Genomic DNA, 17864 nt, shown 5'->3' with positions numbered 1-17864 from the left:
AAAAAAAAAAAAAGATGGAGAAATTTTCTGTTTAATTATTGTGTTTTTCTATCCTGTGACTTGATGATTTAGTTTGACATTGGTGCAAATTAATATTTAAGCTTCTGCTGGAACTCAATTCTTGTGGGTTTTGTTGTGGCGGTTTTAAATATAGGCAGGCAATGTGTGCAAAGACGCATCAAACTCCCTGTGTATCTCATTTTGGCAGTTTCAGAGAGTTTCTATTTAAGCCTAAATTTAAATAAGCATGCTCATATTATCACTGCCAGTTTTAGATTGTTTCACTGACACAATCATCATATTACCCACTGTATAGAAACCATAAATTAGATTAGGACTGCATTGATCTGCAACCTGGGGCTCCTTCTTTTTTAATTCTTTTTTTCCCCACTTTATCTTGGAGGTCTCCACCTGGAGGCTGACAGGGAACAATTGACAACATTAAAAGTATGTTCCATGTAGAAACTTAATTTTTTTGCTTCCTTTGAGATGTCAGATCTCTTAAAGATTTGAGGTTTTTATTTTCACATGACAACTATGTGAAAAGCAACTACTCCCTTAAAGCAAATTTTTTTTTGTTGGGAGGAGATGAGATTTCACTCTGTCATCCAGGCTAAAGTGCATTGGCAAGATCAAGTGGCTCACTCACTGCCACCTCAAACTCCTGGGCTCAAGTGATTTTCCCATCTCAGCCTCCTGAGTAGCTGGGAATGTAGTTGGATACCATCACATCCAGCTCACTTTAAAACTTTTTGGTAGAGATGAGGGTCTTGCTATGTTGTTCTTAAACTCCTGGCCTCAGGCAATCCTCCTGCCTCTGCCTCCCAAGCGCTGTACATGAGCCACTGCCTTTGGCTGAGCTGCTCCTTTTCAATGGTTTCTACTGCTCCCTTTGTCTCCCCACCTCAGAGCCTGGGTCAGGGGCAACTTATCCTAATCACAGTGCCATGATTATGCCAGCTTGCCTCACTCCTGTATCTGCAAGGCATTTCAGTCTGTGGTCCTGGCTGTACACATTATCCCTGGAGGCCTCATCAATTATAATCATTTCCACTTATTATACTTCATCTGTTTCCCTAAGGCAAAATTGTTGGATTCTAACAAACTATAGCAGGTATATAATTGCTACGAAGAGTCTCTTTGTTTATGTCAGTCAATGGCTGTCACATTATAGGTCCCTTGAAAGGAAGTACCTTTTAGAAGTTAGCCAAGAGAAAGAGAAGATGTTCTCTCTGGAATCAGTTTTACAACATATAGTATTTTCTCTTTTTGCTCCTGCTTCCAGAAACTTCAGAGCTCAGTGGGCCCCAATTCTGGCAGTGTTTTCCCCCTCTTGTGTGTTCCCCATTTTCTCTTTATAATGTTAATACTTCCTATTAAAGGGAACTCACACCTACTCAGCAAACAGCTTTCAGCTGGATTCTGTGAGAAAATGGACTCAAATCATCAGGCCAGAAGTACCTATGTCTCAAAGTCGTCTTCCACACTGACAACAGATTCGTATTTTATGATTTTTGTCCTCATTTTAGTGTTGAAAAACTGGAAGCCCAGAGAGATGGAGTCATTTCCCCAAGGATTACACAGCTAATAGGCTGTGGGGCCAACACTGCATCCTCAGGTCCGACCCCACAACTGGTGTTTACCTGCCCCATTGCCTCCCATTTATAAGGTGAAATTATATTCATTCCTATGGCACCAAATAAAGAGTGACTACGTTCAGCTTTCATTGGTTCTATCAGTTCTCCTGGGGATACTGGATTTTGTGGCATTTTTCAGGCACAGATTAAGGTCTTAAAACTTCTTGAGAAAATGCATTAGACAATCATGTATTTGAATGTAGCATGTGCTACACGTGTGCAGTGATTATTTAGCCAGGAACAAAGAAAGCTGAAAATGGATCAGTGTTCACCCCCACAAGCAGCTGAATCAATGGTTCTCAGCTGTGGGAAACAGAAGGGCTCCCATATCTGTGACGTCATCAGCACTGTGACGTCATCAGCACAGCTCACAGAAAAGGGCTGCGGAATTGACTTCCTCACAGTCCTAGGATACAGTATTTTATCTGAAAAGACGCAGTGTGTCGGAAGTCCTTAAATTGTGCATTGAGAATAATAAATACTTCCTCCACCTCAGGAGTCTTCTTTCTCTCTCATATTTAGCTTAGTTCAGAGTGTAGACAATAGTTAGTTACTCTCAGTGATGGAGACAACATCCACCGTGCTTTGTATATCATGGCAGCGGTGATAGGATAAGAATAGGGGTTGGACTACACTGTGGACCTACGTTCACAAAGCCGGAGGCCCTGGCATCTGTAGATAAAAGATGGGTATCTGTGATCTCTGATGCCCCAGAAGGCAGTGCCAGCTCCTCTACGTCCACCGAGTAACCTCCCAGCCTGCTCTGACCATCCCACGTCCAGCTGGTTTGGAGATAGGTTTTCACTAGTAAACAATATCCTCAGATGCCTTTCTCTGTCTCAATGAAAAGACAAGTGACATGCCAAAGTCTAATCTTTTTTCAGCTGTACTTGCAGCCAATATAGTCGCTTGGGGAGAAGCCGGTTCATAGTATTCCATTTTGCCTTACTTTTCATAAACCCGTGACCATGAATCACTTTCTCAGTCTCTTCTCTGAGGTGTGGCCTGTGCACTGACTCAGAGAAGCTATCGTGTGTTAGTGAGGGAACGAATAGGATCTGTTTGGAGATGCAGAGTTAGTGGAAGGCCAGCACATTTCTTTGGGCAGGATCTTATTCAAACTTGAGGTAGCATCATCTATAAGAAATAAAATTCTATGAAAATTGGACTGGAAGGGGGCTAAATCTGCCTTCTGGCTATTTTAATCTGATCAGATGGATTGCTGTATCTGTCATCTTTGTCATGCCATTAATAAAACCTGTTCCCCTTAAAACAAACTGGTAGCTCAGCGAAGTTAAAGTTAGTTAAAGGTATGGAACATACCAAAAAAATTGTATCCTACACAAGTGATCACTTGGTAGTTCACACACTTAAGGGAAATAGTGAAAGAAATTTTCTACATGTAATTATGTCACATTCCTATTACAGTTGGCATGAATCCAACTCTTAATTTTTAGCCCCTGTTGAGTGTGGTTTATAGAACCTTTTTAAAAAAGAAAACTAAATTTGTTTTCAGCCATGATAAGATCTATTAAGGAGAAGTGAAAATCTTGTGTGTATTTTTTGAGCATAGTGATAGTTTTAAATAGACCAGTGACAATAAATCTCAGTTTTGCATCTGTATTTCACATACGTATGGGACAGCTCAGGGTGGTTCTTTTAAAAATAGCCACAAAACCTAGTTAAGCATCTTCTCTGGTCTAAAAGGCTGAACATTAAAATTTATTTTTAGTAGAGGGACGTCAGAAATGCTCATGTAGACGGCACCTTTACAACGTCTTGTTAATATGCATGGCATCGTAGTCAACACGATGACTTCCAATGGAAGTTTTAGAAATATATAAAAATCATCTATGGATATTTGAAATAGTAATGATCATTGTAAAGTATGAATAGTAAGTTTTGTGCTACCCATGAATCAATATAGACCATGGTGTTGAGCCTAATCGTATTTAGTTAACTCTTTTCCAAAAATGCCGGGGAGGGGGGGTTCAGCAAGCTTTTCATGTTTATCTTCAAGAGTCCCGCTGCAGCTTGACACAGTGGGTGGAAGTAGGTGGTTATTCTCAGCTTCCGTCTCTATGAGCAGCTAACGTGACACCTGGCCTCAGCTGCTCACCCAACAACAGGTCTAGGGGCTAGCTTGTGTGACAGGTGACAGTCATGGCTTTCATCCGAGGTTTCAGTTTGCTTCTTTGCAGATAAAATGTATTAATATCACCCTATAATATCAGTGATCCAAGTAACAACTGGCAACATTTAGGGTATGCCATATAATTATTTCTATGCAAACATGTAACAGAGATTATAAAATATCTTTCGTCCATTTTAGTTTTGTGGAATTTATCATGACTATTCTATGCTACTTTAACGCCTCTTTTCTGATTATAGTCTGGTTGGATTGTATTCTGTTTAAGTGAAACTATTGAGTTTGCTCACATCCTCTATTTTCTGTCATCCCTACTTTGCCTGTATGTATTCCAAATAGCAGACTGTTCTCAATCCATTGTATACTGAAAAAATTACTTACCATTATTGCACACAGGAAGAGGTATATCTTAGAGTCCCTGCCAAAGAGCTGACTCTTTCGCCAAGTTTGCTTTCTAGAAAATGAACAAAAGCACAGTGACCACCTGGTTCCTTCCTGCCCTCTAACTTTCCTTTCTTTCTTTTCTCTCCACAGGAACTTTTTACCCCTGAATGCAAATTTAAAGAATCTGTTTTTGAAAATTATTATGTAATCTACTCATCCATGCTGTACAGACAACAAGAATCTGGTAGAGCCTGGTTTTTGGGATTAAATAAAGAAGGGCAAGTTATGAAAGGGAACAGAGTAAAGAAAACCAAACCAGCAGCTCATTTTCTACCCAAGCCATTGGAAGGTAAGTGCGCAAGTGCATTATCCTTGTTGGACTTAGTGTACATTTTATTTTTCAAACTGATGCTTCTACCATGGCTACAAGGAACCCTGACAGAGTGCTGCAGTGTCCTTTATCTTGATTTGGGGGATAGATGAACAGATGCTACTCAAGCTGGCCACCTGGGATTTGTGCCCTTTACACACTTTATTCTGCAAGTGCGTGTGCGTGTGCGTGTGTGTGTGTGTGTGTGCGTGCTCATGTGTATACATTAGGGCTTTTGTGCTGTGTCCCTTCCAATATCTCAAATGTTCACTGCCTCAACCACTCTGTCCCTTAGATTATTGTAATAAATTAAAATCTGTATAAAATATTATAAACCTATTACAGTAAGTGTATTGGAAAAATAGGTATTGAAGGTGGCATCAAAATTATTTGCCCATTTTGATTTTGTGCAAACAATTACACACTTGTGAATTCTCATGACATAACATGAAGAGGTGACATTATACAGGGAAGAATTCTGGAGTTTGGAGTTATTGCTTTTGAAACTGCATAATTCTTCCCTGCACAAACTTTTAGCATTACCCTCTTTTACTAAAATAATTTAATTGCACTTACATGTGAACAATAGAACCTCCACATTGACCTCGGTCTCCTTCTCAAAGAGCAAGCTGCAAAATTTGTTAATTAATCAGAAACATCTGTACCTTTCTCATTAATGATTCTGCCAGAAGTGCATTTGCTTTTATCTATGTAACATTTATTTGAGAACTGAAAAAAAAATGATTTTGAGGCTATTGATATGTGTTTTCTATTCAAATACTTTTGTTTCCTCTTTTTCAGAAGATCAAATCTATAATAACTGAGTAAGTTAGACAGTTCCATTTTCTTTATTTTTTTATTTCTACAGAAAAGCCTTAACCATCAACAGAAAAAGCATATTAATTTCATAATCCATATGCTCCAAGTAGAAATAAGATAATTTGAAAGTTTTCATTATCTATGAGTGAAACAGATAAACTTATCTAATGAAGTTTCAGTTTGCCTAAATTTGGAAAATGACCCTTGTTAATATTGCCTTTTAAATCTTCACAATGTTGACTATCACTCTTAATTAAACTTGCCTCTAGAATAATTTATTGAAACCCAAATAATTAGCCGCCAGGACCTAGGTAGGAAAGAACAAATTGTTTCAGAGTCTGAAACGCAAGTGAATTATAATCATTATGTGGGAAATTATAGATTAGAAATTAGAAATTAGAGTAGAAAGACATTAGAGGATTTCTCTGTCCTTCCCAATGACAAATCTGTGATAGGGCCTGATTGTTTTAAATGAATTTTGATACTAGCAGACTCACCGATATTCAAATTCTAAATGAAAAATAAAAAACTAAATTCAGAGCAGCTCTATAAAGACCACGGTTTATTTGCTATCTTGCTTGGTCTACTTTGACTAATTTTATGTTTTGAGTACAGATGGTTAAGAATTGACTAAATTTCTAAATCTTCCCTTACCTGCATAAAAGTAATGAAAACCGAAAGGGCCTGTATATCACTTAACTGAGGTAAAATTTGGAAACCACTTATTCCATATACTCCGTAGGAAATATCTGAGACTCCAATGGTGTGAAATAATAATGACATCAATCCTTGTTATTTCAATTGTGTGTTGAACTATTGTGTGTACATGAGTGTCATGTATGCGTGCATGTGTGTGTAAAAGAGAAATAATATTTTCATCATGTTTTCAAATAATCAGTAGACTGAAGTATTCCAAAAATAGGAAATAGGTTATCACATTGTTTACTTGATAGAGGAAAACTAACTTCAAATGTTCAAAATCCATAGAGGATATAAATTATATCATTGGAAAGGTTTGGAAAAATTAGGGATTGATTTAATTACCGATACTCTAGGGCACTCATCTCTCTTCAGTATACAGATGATGAAGGTCAGTGCTGTGAGAGTAGGAGTGAGAGATGGGAGTGTGTTTCAGGAATACGTATTAGTTCCTTTACTACCTTGCCAAGTCATTTAGTGTAGGCCTGACAGACAGGTGTACTTTGAAGGACGTCTGTGGCTGAAAAGTCACATGACGCACTGATGGGAAAGGAAATGTTCTACCGCCTGGGACACAGAACATGAGTGCCATAGACCATCCGAAGTAAACAAAAGGGCTCCTCAGAAGATACCTTCAACTTTCAAAAGCTCGTGAAGGCATTTGGGCAGCTCTGATGCACTTATCTTTCTAACAGCAGATGACTTGAACTCCATACAGTAGGAATTCTGTAAGGTGACCACCCAAGGGACTATGACAAACTGGTCAATATGTGGAGATGGGCAATATAAGGACCCGGGCCTCCTATACTGATATGAGCATGTGGTGCATGTCTGCTCTATAAAAATTAGGTCAACTTAAGGAGGTGGTTCATGGCAGGTGGTCAGCTATGGAGGTTCTACTAGTTTTCCCCAAACAACTGTGTCTCTGATGCATCCTTTCCCAGGATTTCCAAAAACTCACTTTCTGAGAAGCCACATAGACTATCATATGTCACCAGATACTATACAGATACTTCCTCAGAGTTTGCTGAGGCATCATTCTCAATAGCTGTACTGCTATTCTATGCTTCTGTCTCATATGACATCAATTAGTAGGTTTTTTAAATAATATCAAAATACGAGACATAAAGAATATGGAAAATGCTCCACAGTTGCCCCCAGTTGTTCAAGGACCTCCTTCAATGACTGCAGAAGAGAAAATAGAAACAATGATAGGAAAATACAAACAATGATCTCTAGGAGGCCCTGGCCTAAAGGACGAGTGTTCTTTGTTATTGTTTGTGTGAATTTGAAGTCTTAATTTTCCTTTCTATACAAAAAGGATCCGGTTAAATGCTTTCCATTTTCTTATAGTTCATGTGCACGTGTGTGTGTGTGTGTGTGTGTATGTGTGTGTATGTAAGAGAGACTGAAAGATATCATAGGTCCACGAAGAGGACATAACTCCCATATAAATTTCCTGTACAAAAACCCATGCCCACCAATCTACATATATTAGGAATGTAAACCAGAGAATGTGGAGGAATTAATGTCCTCTGTCTGTTGCCTGGAAATTACTGCTTTAAGCTAGGAATTCCCTCTCCATGGAATTGCTTTACTTCTGGGAAAACAGAAATGGGCAAACAGCTGAGGTCTGGGCGTGTATGGAGGGCCCGTTCTTGCCCCTAACCAGGCAATGTTTCCTCTCTCTCCTTTCTTCCCATCCCTAGTTGCCATGTACCGAGAACCATCCTTGCATGATGTTGGAGAAACGGTCCCGAAGGCTGGGGTGACGCCGAGTAAAAGCACAAGCGCGTCTGCAATCATGAACGGAGGGAAACCAGTCAACAAGAGTAAGACGACATAGCCAGATCCCCACAGGTGTTGTGACTTATCCGTCCTGAGCACAGTTGAGTGATTTATCCTTACCAGACACTCCTGCTCCGTGGCTAACGAGCTGCTGCCAGTAAGCCCAGGCTTGCTCTGTGCTGTCTCGGAACTTCTCTGTTGCAAGTGGATAAATCTCAATCTGTTGCACCCCCCCAAGAAGACACCTGGATAACCAGCTAACTCAGACCATGGAATGCCCTACCAGATATGGAATGCCTTTTTAATATCTTTTCTGTGACTGTGACACTTCATGTGAATGACATACTGACATACTTCACAAGTACACTCCATACCTTGCCTGCTGACAGCTACCCATAATCCTTTTTGAGTCCTGTTTCAGCGAGATCCATGTGTTTCAGTTCAGTTTTGTAGCACACAGATAATACTGAGTAATTTCTAGTTAGACGCTGTAAACCTGTGCTATTATGGATTTCTCTTCTTCCCACTTTTACAGGGCTGCTCGCTCCATTGTCTGTGACCTTTTGCAGGGATTGTGTCCTCCAAACCTTCAATGTTGCAGTTGGCTTAGTTGGGAGAGCAATCAGGGAATCGGGAAGTCTCCTAAATCTATTATTATAAATCGCATCTTTATAGATTAAGATCGTTGTCTCTGGCTCACACTATTGATTAAACACACATATATGCTCTGTCTAGTAGCAAATACTGTGCTCCCGAGGTCGGCGTTGTCTGGGTGGGAAAGGGTCAAACACAGTCCCCGGGAAGCTCTCTCTGATACGTGTTTGACACCCCCTCTGGTTTCTTTGTGCGTGTGTGTTTTATACATATCACAAGCTTACTGGTAATGGTAACATTTGCCTTGCCCAGCGAGCAAGACCCACTGGTTTTTGAGAAAGTGGGTCCAATGAATTCTGTAGGCCTTGTAGGCCTGATTAAGGTTCATTTTTCATCTATTAATTCTCATTATTTGGAAAAAAAAAAGAGAGAGAGAGAAATCAATACTTACAACCTACAAGAATTGCACTACCTAAGTCCATTTCCGGTATACTCCTTCCTGTTTTTAACGAACCAAACTCAATGCCACCCCCGTTTCGGGCTGCGTTCCACTCATACTCAGCAGAGCATGGGCAAGGCGGCTGTTGTGTTCTTTTCTGCAGCAGCAATGCAAACGTTAGTTATAAATTAGACTTTAATATTTTTGGTGTTTAATGACAAGTTTTTAAACTGGACATATTAGGAAAAAATATTTTTTTTAGCTCAGCATGCTGAGTCTGGTACTGTGTATTTCACCAGTACATGCCTCTAACTCAGCGTTTGGGGCCCCCCAGTGCCCAATGGCTGGATTAGAGGTGCCTTGTCATGATCTCAGAATACAGTCTGTTGAACTATCCTAGATACAAACAAAGGCAAACCGACACATTCACACATCAGGATTTCGGGCCATCCAGTTCCTTTGCTTTTGTTTTCTTCTGCCTTCTTGATTTCCGTTTCAACTTAATACTGCTTACACTCTGAGCTTAGGGAAGACAACTACTGAGAAAGGCCAGGAATAGCTGGCTTCACAGCCAAGATTCCATGCAAAGGGTTCATGATTGGATATAAAGAGTTTCAAAATGTTTAAGACCAAATTGTTTGGAAATATATTTGATAACTCTGTGTACACCTAATAAAATTCAATGTTTTCTTCTCGGAAGAGTTAATTGATACCAAACTGAACCTCATTTACACAACTTTGTGTGGGATCAATGTACTGGCTCTTGTTATTATTTCTATGTGGAAGGATGACCCAGTTGCCATTTTCCCCCATCTGCACTGTATTTATTGGGAAATTATTTTGTCACTGCTTTCATAAATCTCCATGACAGCCCTTGCCCAGCATTAAAAATTTTGGCCTGCTTAGCTGATTAAAGGTTTAGTATAAATTTACCTGCTTATGCGTATTTCATTTTCACATTGGATTCTACTTGAATAAATAAAAAGTTAGCATAACGTTTGAGTAGATTTATTGTCAATGATGCTAAATTACAAATACAATCAAATGATTCCTTTGACCATTCTCAATTTGGTGTTATGCCATTTTAAAGCCTACTGCTTTTAACAGGATATGAATTCCAGTTAGCCAATTATTTAGGGATGACATATATCCCATAATATGTGGCAAACTATGAGTAATTAAAGTTGTAAATCCAATTACATGGGCTTGTAGACACTGCTTACACCAATACACACACACACACCAACAACCCCCTCCTATTTGTTTTTAATAATCAGTTCCACCTGCTGGTTTCTTTCTCCCCCACAAGCTTGTTTATTGGTCTAAATTAAAGCAAGATTTATTTTTGTAAATGACAGACTTCTGTAAATGTGGACCTCTGTTTTGTTTTATATATGGATTGTCTAAAAGGGAATTTATCCCTATGAATGGATGTCAACATACTCTCGTCTACTATATGTTTAGACATACTGCAGAGGGGTCTCGTCTACTATATGTTTAGACATACTGCAGAGGGGTCCCTGTTATTTGTAATTTAGTTAGATCATTTATTCTATGTCTGGTCTCACCTGTTGCATGGGAAGAGGACAGCACTGATGAACTGCATGTAGTAGGATCTGTGTACCGAGAATTGTTGGTATGTATTCCTCAATTTGCATACAAAGAGTTTGTCTGCATTGTACAGTTTCTGTGTTTAACATCATTTGTTGTATTTACAAATACAATTTATTGAATAAAATATTCATATGAAGGCATATTAAAGAAAACATCAAACAACTTTATGTAACAAAATGGCATTGCATCACCCACCATATAGAAAAATGTCATGTAAATAAGTTGGTAATCTTGATTTCCCCCTTTACCATGCCAAAGAAAATTTTAGCTCTTTGATGATACCTCTCTTGCTATTCTTCCGGGATAAGACTTCACCATTTTTTTCCCCTCAGAAATTAAGTTTGCTGTTATTAACAAGCGCACTCTGTCACTATTGATGTTCTGTATAGTAAACCTGATGGACTTCATTTGTATTTATAGACTGTGTGTTTGCACATGTCCACTGTATCGAGTCTCCCCAGCACTCCTCCCCTTCTGCATGCATATCTGGTATGGGAGGGATGTTTCTACTGACTTGTGACGGTAGCTGATTGCTTAGCTGATCCTTCAACAATGCTCGGAAATGTTCATTGTTTTGATATTTCCACTGACGTCATTTTTGTTTTCTATTAAGTTTACTTTCTAAAGTATTTTGCTACCCCTTTACTTGGAAAAATTATAGAAGACAAGCAAATTGTCCACCCTATATAAAGAGGAAAATGGAACTGAGCACTATTTCATTGAGAATCTGGAGATGCCTCCTGTTCCAGTCCAATCGTTTGCCTCTTGGAGAGTAAACAGAGTTTCTTTATCATACCTGGCCACTTGCTTAATTAATATGTAAAGTATGAAAATAGGTGGCTTTTCAGGATGACCAGCATCATAATTGGTTTTCTTTAAAAAACAAACAAAACAAAAACTTCCTGTTTTCTAAGTTAAGCAGGCATCATTTTATTTATAATTTTATCCCTAATATTATAGAGTTACCTAATATTTGATACTTCTCCAATAGGAAACCAGATTGACTATGATCCAATTTAGAAGAAAATGAATAGAACTGAAGATAATTTTCAATTTTATTTCAGAAAGAATCTGTATCAAGGGGAAAAAGTTGAGCTAAATTCCCAATTATTTTTTAAAATGTGGGTGTATCAAAATCCATAATATGTTATAAATTGCATTGTTTTGAAGTAAAATATATTTCATAGCTGAGCTTTTGGGCCTGGTGGTTTTCTTGAATACCAAGGGCTGTCAAAGTTTCGATGGTTGACTCTGCAAACTAAAGCTAAGTTATATGTGTCCTGCCCCTTGGTTTTCACTCAAATTCTGAAGCATACTGGCAGGGATAGTATTTGCATTTGCATTTGAGGTGATAGAGGCCATCCCTTCCAATGAGCTACTGGGATCCCGATGAGCTCAACAATTCTCCTCCTATGTCTCAGGACACTGGTTGGCTTTTTTGGAAAAGACCTTGTGGAGGAATCCCTCAGAAGATTTCCCAGACAAGAAGCAGGGTTAGTGTTGACACGATCCGTAAACTTGCTGTATCCCTTCCAATTAACATGAAACCTACCGCAACTCCCTAAAATCATGAACAAACCGATGAATTTTGCTTATTTCTTCCAAGAGTTTTCTGTTGCTCTGTTTGTTACATAGAGAGAATTTCTATCTTAGCGCGCAAGGTTGAAGTACAAAATCACATTTAAGAAGGCTAGAATGTGTCTTTATGTGTAACTTACCTGTTTATTTTATTTTTTAACCTAAAAAGTATACATTCAATCACATCTTAGTAGTATATTGATCTCTCTGTTGCTACAGTGAGAATCACACACACTTACACACAATTACGGCAGATGGAAAGTAAATATTTCTGTTTTCAAAGAAAAAGCATTGCTGAGAGTTTAGGTGCTATGTGAGTTGGGCTACAATTCAGTTTTGAGTCTATAATTTGTAACTAAGTGAGTATTTTCATCTTTGTCCAAAAATTTAGACAAACTACATTTTTAGTTTTATGGTATGATCCTTGCTCTAGTATTTAAACTTTTTTTTCTAGAAAGAAATAGACGTGAAGAACATTTGTGAAACGTCTATGGAAATGTAATGATTTTTAAAAAGAGCAGCATATTTGCTTTACTTGTTTAGGAAAATAGGTAACAACACATAGAGACTTTTAAGAAAAGTAAGACACAGCTGAGGTTGTGACGAGCCCTGGGATTCCAGTGGAGCAAGGGTAGCAAACTCCCGCTCAGCCACAAGCCAAAGCCAGCCCTCAGTCTGGTTGGTGTGGCCTGAGGACTCAGAATGAATTTTTATTTTATTCCACAGTTTTGAAGTCATAAACACGAAGGAAGAAGAATGAGAGACAGAGGCATATGTGGCCCACAAGGTCTAACATATTTACTATCTGGTCCTTTATAGAAATACAATGTCATTTGTGTTATGCTGGCTAGATATTCCAATGAATTCAATGTCTGAACATCATCAAAAAGGTCATCAAAATTGCTGCTGAACAATTACAGTAGTTTTTTTCTGAGGCTTAAAATGTTTAGAGAGAGAAGAGGAAATAATATATGTAATTTCTATGTTATTTTTTTGGCTACTTACATCTCCCTTATTTTACAAAACTGATAGATCAATTTACATCCGAACAGAGATACACCTAACAGGCTGCACTCCTTACTCTCAGGATAGAGGTAACATTTGTACAATTCTATTAAGTTATGAGACCATTAGTAGTACCATAAAATTCTGCACCAGTTCAATTTTCTCTCACAACACTTTTCAATATGACATTTTTAAGTCACTCAGTGTATTTATTTTTGGCGATTTGACTTCGAAAGTCCAAGCCATGACTCTAGGATATTGACATCATTAAAATAAAATTTCCAAGCAAAATTTTTCATCTTTAAACAGTATGGAAATGATTTTGCTACATTATTCTAGGATTTTACAAAATATTCACATTTAGGAAAAAAGTGGGTTCTTTTTTTAAGCTCTAAATAATTAAAGGTTGTCTAAGCTAATGTGTGTAAGTAGATTTACCTGTGACTATGTGAGGGAAGTCCCAATGATTGTCCATTTTCATAATTCAATGTGAATTTCATACAGAGCAAAGTTTCACCATGAAAAATAAACATTTTGTTCCTATCACTGAGTGAACAGTTGAAATTTCTATTTAAGCCATTACTAGATTTTCTTTTCTTTCTTTTTTTTTTGATTGGTGCCCTTTTATCACAGAATCCCTTTCATGACACCACTTTTCCAGTAAGGTCTCCTTAGAAAAAAGAAAAGTCTTTGAAGTAAAATGAATGCATATTTCAGGCCCATCAGTTATCTAAGTAGGTATTATGCTTTTAAAAGCACCATTACCATGAAAAAATTAATTAAAAATAAACTTCTTGTATAGGGAACTTCTGCTCAGGGTTAAAAATATGATCCCTCAGTTCTAGGAACCTAAAAAAACATATCCCTGAATAGCAATTGTTTTGGGGGGTTAATTATCAGTAGGTAAATACGTATTGACACAAAGTATAAATATCTTCTGTGACGATTTATTAAAAATGTGAAATTGTACATTTTTCATATCTTCCTTTATCTTAGAATAATCTTTTGTGAGTTTAAAGTGAGATTAGACACATGAACTTTTGGCTAAAAATGACCAGCCTTTCCCCTTGGTCTACCCCCCCAACATTATTATATCTTTGTGTGTTTATCTTCACTGTTCCCACACGGAAATGATGAGCACGAGTCAATTCTAGAAAAAATCTCATTGACTGACTTATGTGAAGATCTATGTTTTCCTTAGATTCTAAGCTAGTCGCTCTCGTGTAGGATTGTGGATTTCTCTCAGTCGTGCACGTCAGCCTCAGTTTCTCAACCCCAGCACTACTGACATTGGGAATCACACAGTCCTTTGTCATGCAGGTGTCCTGTTCAGCACCCCCGGCCTCGCCCACTGGAGTCTGCACCTGCCCACGCCACCCAGTGTGACAATCAAAATTGTAGATGAGGCCAACTGTGTTTTGGGTGCAGATTGCTCTTGCTGAGAATCACTCGTGTTAGTCACGGAAGGAAAGGACTTTTAGTGTATTTACATCAGCGTTTGCTTCACTGGTGTGTAATGAGCAGCCAGACTCAGGCATCCAGAAAGAGAAAAACAGACGATGGTCAGTTTAACCTGTCCTAGTGGTGATTATACATGGTTTCCTTTGCATTTTTATATGTTCTAATGGCCTAGAAGAATAAGCACCCAGTCCTCTCCCACGTGATTGTTATGGATATTCTGTGCCAAGCCAGATTTCACACGCGTTGCCATTCCATCCTTCCCAGCATTCACAGTTTCCACAGCTACATATTCCATTCCCTGCAGTAAAATACGGAATCATTACCATGATTGAAATGCACCAAATTTAAATATGCTGTTACAAACTCCAAGTGTCCATAATAAAATCATTGCACTCATCCCGGGTAGATTTTCTACTGTGCAGTGATCTTCTTGTCCCGTCTTACTAAGCAGCTGTGATAAATCTAAATTTCCCATTAATGCCATTTATTTGGTGCCACCATCAGATAGTAACCATCCTGTATGATCACTCTGGCTGGGCTTCCCTGTCATGATTTGGTATTCCCTTAGAGAGCCAGGTATTTCTAACTTATGAATAAATGTCAAAAACATAAAGCTCCCAGATAGAATATGAGGCAGACCACTTAATTAGCTAAAAGAGGCTTGCATAGCAGGGATGGACAGAAAGCCACCAGCTCCATGACACACATAGACAAATTCATCTTTTGCCTTTAGCTAGAATAAGGAGAGCAAATATACATGCCTCTATTTCTCCTGTAACTTGGTCACGCAAATGTATTTTATAACCAATTTTAAGACTCTAATCATAAGCACAGCAGTGGTGAGAGCACTGCTGAGCCTTTATTGTACCTTGCCCCTACAGACATACACACATCCATTTTCCAGAAAACAACCAACGCATCAAATAGTGGTACCTGGATCCTGTTTAAAAAATTCCACTCCTATACCATGGGCGAAAGAGTTCTTTGCTTTTTTCCAAATATAACTACGTCTGTGTGAGTCTGAAAGGTAAATTACTTTGTGCACGTTTCACAATAATCATATAATTTAGCTTATTCTTTTGTATTTTTCTGTTTCTGGGAATGATGCTCACACTTACTCCCCAAATCCCGCCTTCCCTTTCATAGTTCCTTGCTACTACCAACTGTCCCTTGATTACATGAAAGCTGCTCCGTCCAGCCACCTGAAGCACGTGTGATGGGTGTCATTTGGCAGTGCTGCAAACTGTGGCACAGAACAATTAGAGCAGGTCGATACTGCACCTGTACAAATGAGGCCATCGTGTTTGTCGCAGTCGCGGTCATCACATTCACAGAATTCCCCGGATATGTACCATTCTTCAGCAGAACAAATGCACTTTCCACAATGACAAGAACCTGAAATTACAAAGAGCCATCACAGCACAACTAAAGGTTCCTATCTAGAATAAAATATTGTTGATACACTGGCAATAGGCTTCTAACAACCTGTCTTCCAAAGGTAAAAGGTTATTGAATAGCCATTTTCTCAGAGGGGAGCTTTACTTGCTGTGATTCACAAAGGTCATCCAGGAAGGCCTTCATTATGGATCCAGACAGTTGTAATTAGCCTTGAGCAAATGTCTGTTGGCCCAGTCTGGTTGAAATGTCACTGAGAGCAGAACGTGGCTGATCTTTATAGAAGGTCTTCCAGAAAGGTATTCAAAAATAGGTATTTTTTTCTGAATTGTATCATGTTTTTTAAAATGGACCTGTTCTTTAAAGGAATTGAATAGGAAATTCTATTAAAGGCAGATGCACTTATAATTAAAATAACCACTAAATTATTGTGCTCATAATTTGGGGGGTCTGTTTACATCATTTTCTTAAAGTGGGAACACATCTGCATATTAGGGGCTAATTAAATTGCTAACAATGCACACACTGTCATGCATGTCTATTTGACTTATCGGAGCTCATGCTCAGGATTCCTTGACATAATCAATAATCATCCTAACTGGTCTTCACGCTTCCTGAAGCACTGGGTTACCCTCCTTTTATCCTCCTACCTAATTAAAACAAACTCCGTCATTGGTTATTAAAACTATTTTGGGTTACTGAGCAATAATTTTATTAATGGTCTATGTAAACATCAAAGAAAATAAATGAGGTAAACAGTGTCCCAAAGACAAGAAACTTCTCTCAGTCTAAACATCTTTATGTAACAGGCTAAAATTCCTTCACATGGCCAAACTGCTTCCACTAAAATAGCAAAGACAGCTTTAAAATTAAAAGGAAACAAATAAAAGGGACTTCCCCTTTCTTCTCTCTCCCTGGGCTGGTTGTTCTCTCCAGATGGGACTTCCCTTTCCTAAAAGATGGCTGTCACCAAATTTTTCAGGTCAAAATCATATTAAGAGAATGTAAAGTAGAAAAAGTATTTTGACATGTTTAACAAAACTCCAGACTTGTTAAGTTCAAAATATTTCAGGGCGGGCGGAGGGGAATGAATCCTTAGCATCTTTTTGAAATACAGTGACTAAAAAAAATGAGTTGACAACCTAATTAGGAAAATGAAGTTGTCACAGATGCGGGGAAGGGATTGGCGCCAACGTGTCCTAAGCATTGAAATTTGGACATGCAGTTTAGTTAAAGAATCCCTGATAGCCAAATTAAACATCTGCCATTCCTCGTCACATGTTTCAAAGTAAGAGAGCAGTCAGAACTAGTTATATTGTGAGAACTGTGTTTACACTGATTTTACCTTCTGGCTTAGTGATCGCATCATTTCATTTAGCCTTGACTTCTTTTCCCGAGGGCCTTAATATTGGTCAGTCCTCATGAGTGACTGACCGGCCAGGGGTTTCTCTGAAGCCAGGAATTAATCCACCCAGGTCACTCTGCAAGGGATGGTTTAATCCCCAAGTATAAAGTTTCCTTGTTTTACAAATGTGTTTATCCTGATTTTAAATGTATCCACATTTCTAAAATGAAATTTTCAACACTCAACTGCTTTTTTCAATAAATTAGGTTAGCGATATATCTGCCAACCAAGAGGATGTGAAGTAGTTCATTGACTGTCAGAGAAATTTCCTGAGAAGCAAGCATATTAGTGTTAATATTTCCATGAGTGGAGGAAAATTATTTGAAGAATTTGACTGTTTTAGTGGTTTATAAAATAGCATCTTCCACACACTGCAAAATTATTTCTACTACAAATATGAAGGATTTTTTATGTCCACAATGTTCATACACCATGCCTAAGGTGCACTGTATGTGAGTGCCACCCTCCATGAGAAGATCTCACATTTCATCTTTAACTGCAACCTTTGGTGCTGGAACTATTTCTAA

The 17864-nt window shown here is 38.3% G+C and overlaps 2 protein-coding genes across 8 annotated transcripts in view; one reads left to right on the top strand and one right to left on the bottom strand.

Moving 5' to 3' along the window:
- Positions 1-9874, top strand: part of FGF14 (fibroblast growth factor 14) — a 670572-nt gene extending 660698 nt beyond the window's left edge. For all 7 annotated transcript variants that reach the window (XM_023513111.1, XM_023513110.1, XM_023513112.1 and 4 more), the window contains 2 exons: positions 4321-4519; positions 7768-9874. In XM_023513111.1, coding sequence (XP_023368879.1) covers positions 4321-4519; positions 7768-7904 — 336 coding nt within the window. In that variant the 3' untranslated portion in view covers positions 7905-9874. The remainder of the gene's footprint in view (positions 1-4320; positions 4520-7767) is intronic.
- A 4869-nt stretch (positions 9875-14743) lies between these two features.
- The window catches only part of ITGBL1 (integrin subunit beta like 1), a 225319-nt gene continuing 222198 nt past the window's right edge, over positions 14744-17864 (bottom strand). Inside the window, exons 9-10 of the mRNA XM_003789634.2 lie at positions 15819-15932; positions 14744-14835 (exon numbers count right to left, since the gene is read on the bottom strand). Coding sequence (XP_003789682.1) covers positions 14744-14835; positions 15819-15932 — 206 coding nt within the window. The remainder of the gene's footprint in view (positions 14836-15818; positions 15933-17864) is intronic.

The sequence above is a fragment of the Otolemur garnettii genome, unplaced genomic scaffold (assembly GCF_000181295.1).
Source record: "Otolemur garnettii isolate 467f Iridium unplaced genomic scaffold, OtoGar3 scaffold00034, whole genome shotgun sequence".
Taxonomy (NCBI): domain Eukaryota; kingdom Metazoa; phylum Chordata; class Mammalia; order Primates; family Galagidae; genus Otolemur; species Otolemur garnettii.
The sequence above is the reverse complement of the archived record's forward strand: the minus strand, read 5'-3'. Positions and strand labels throughout refer to the sequence as shown.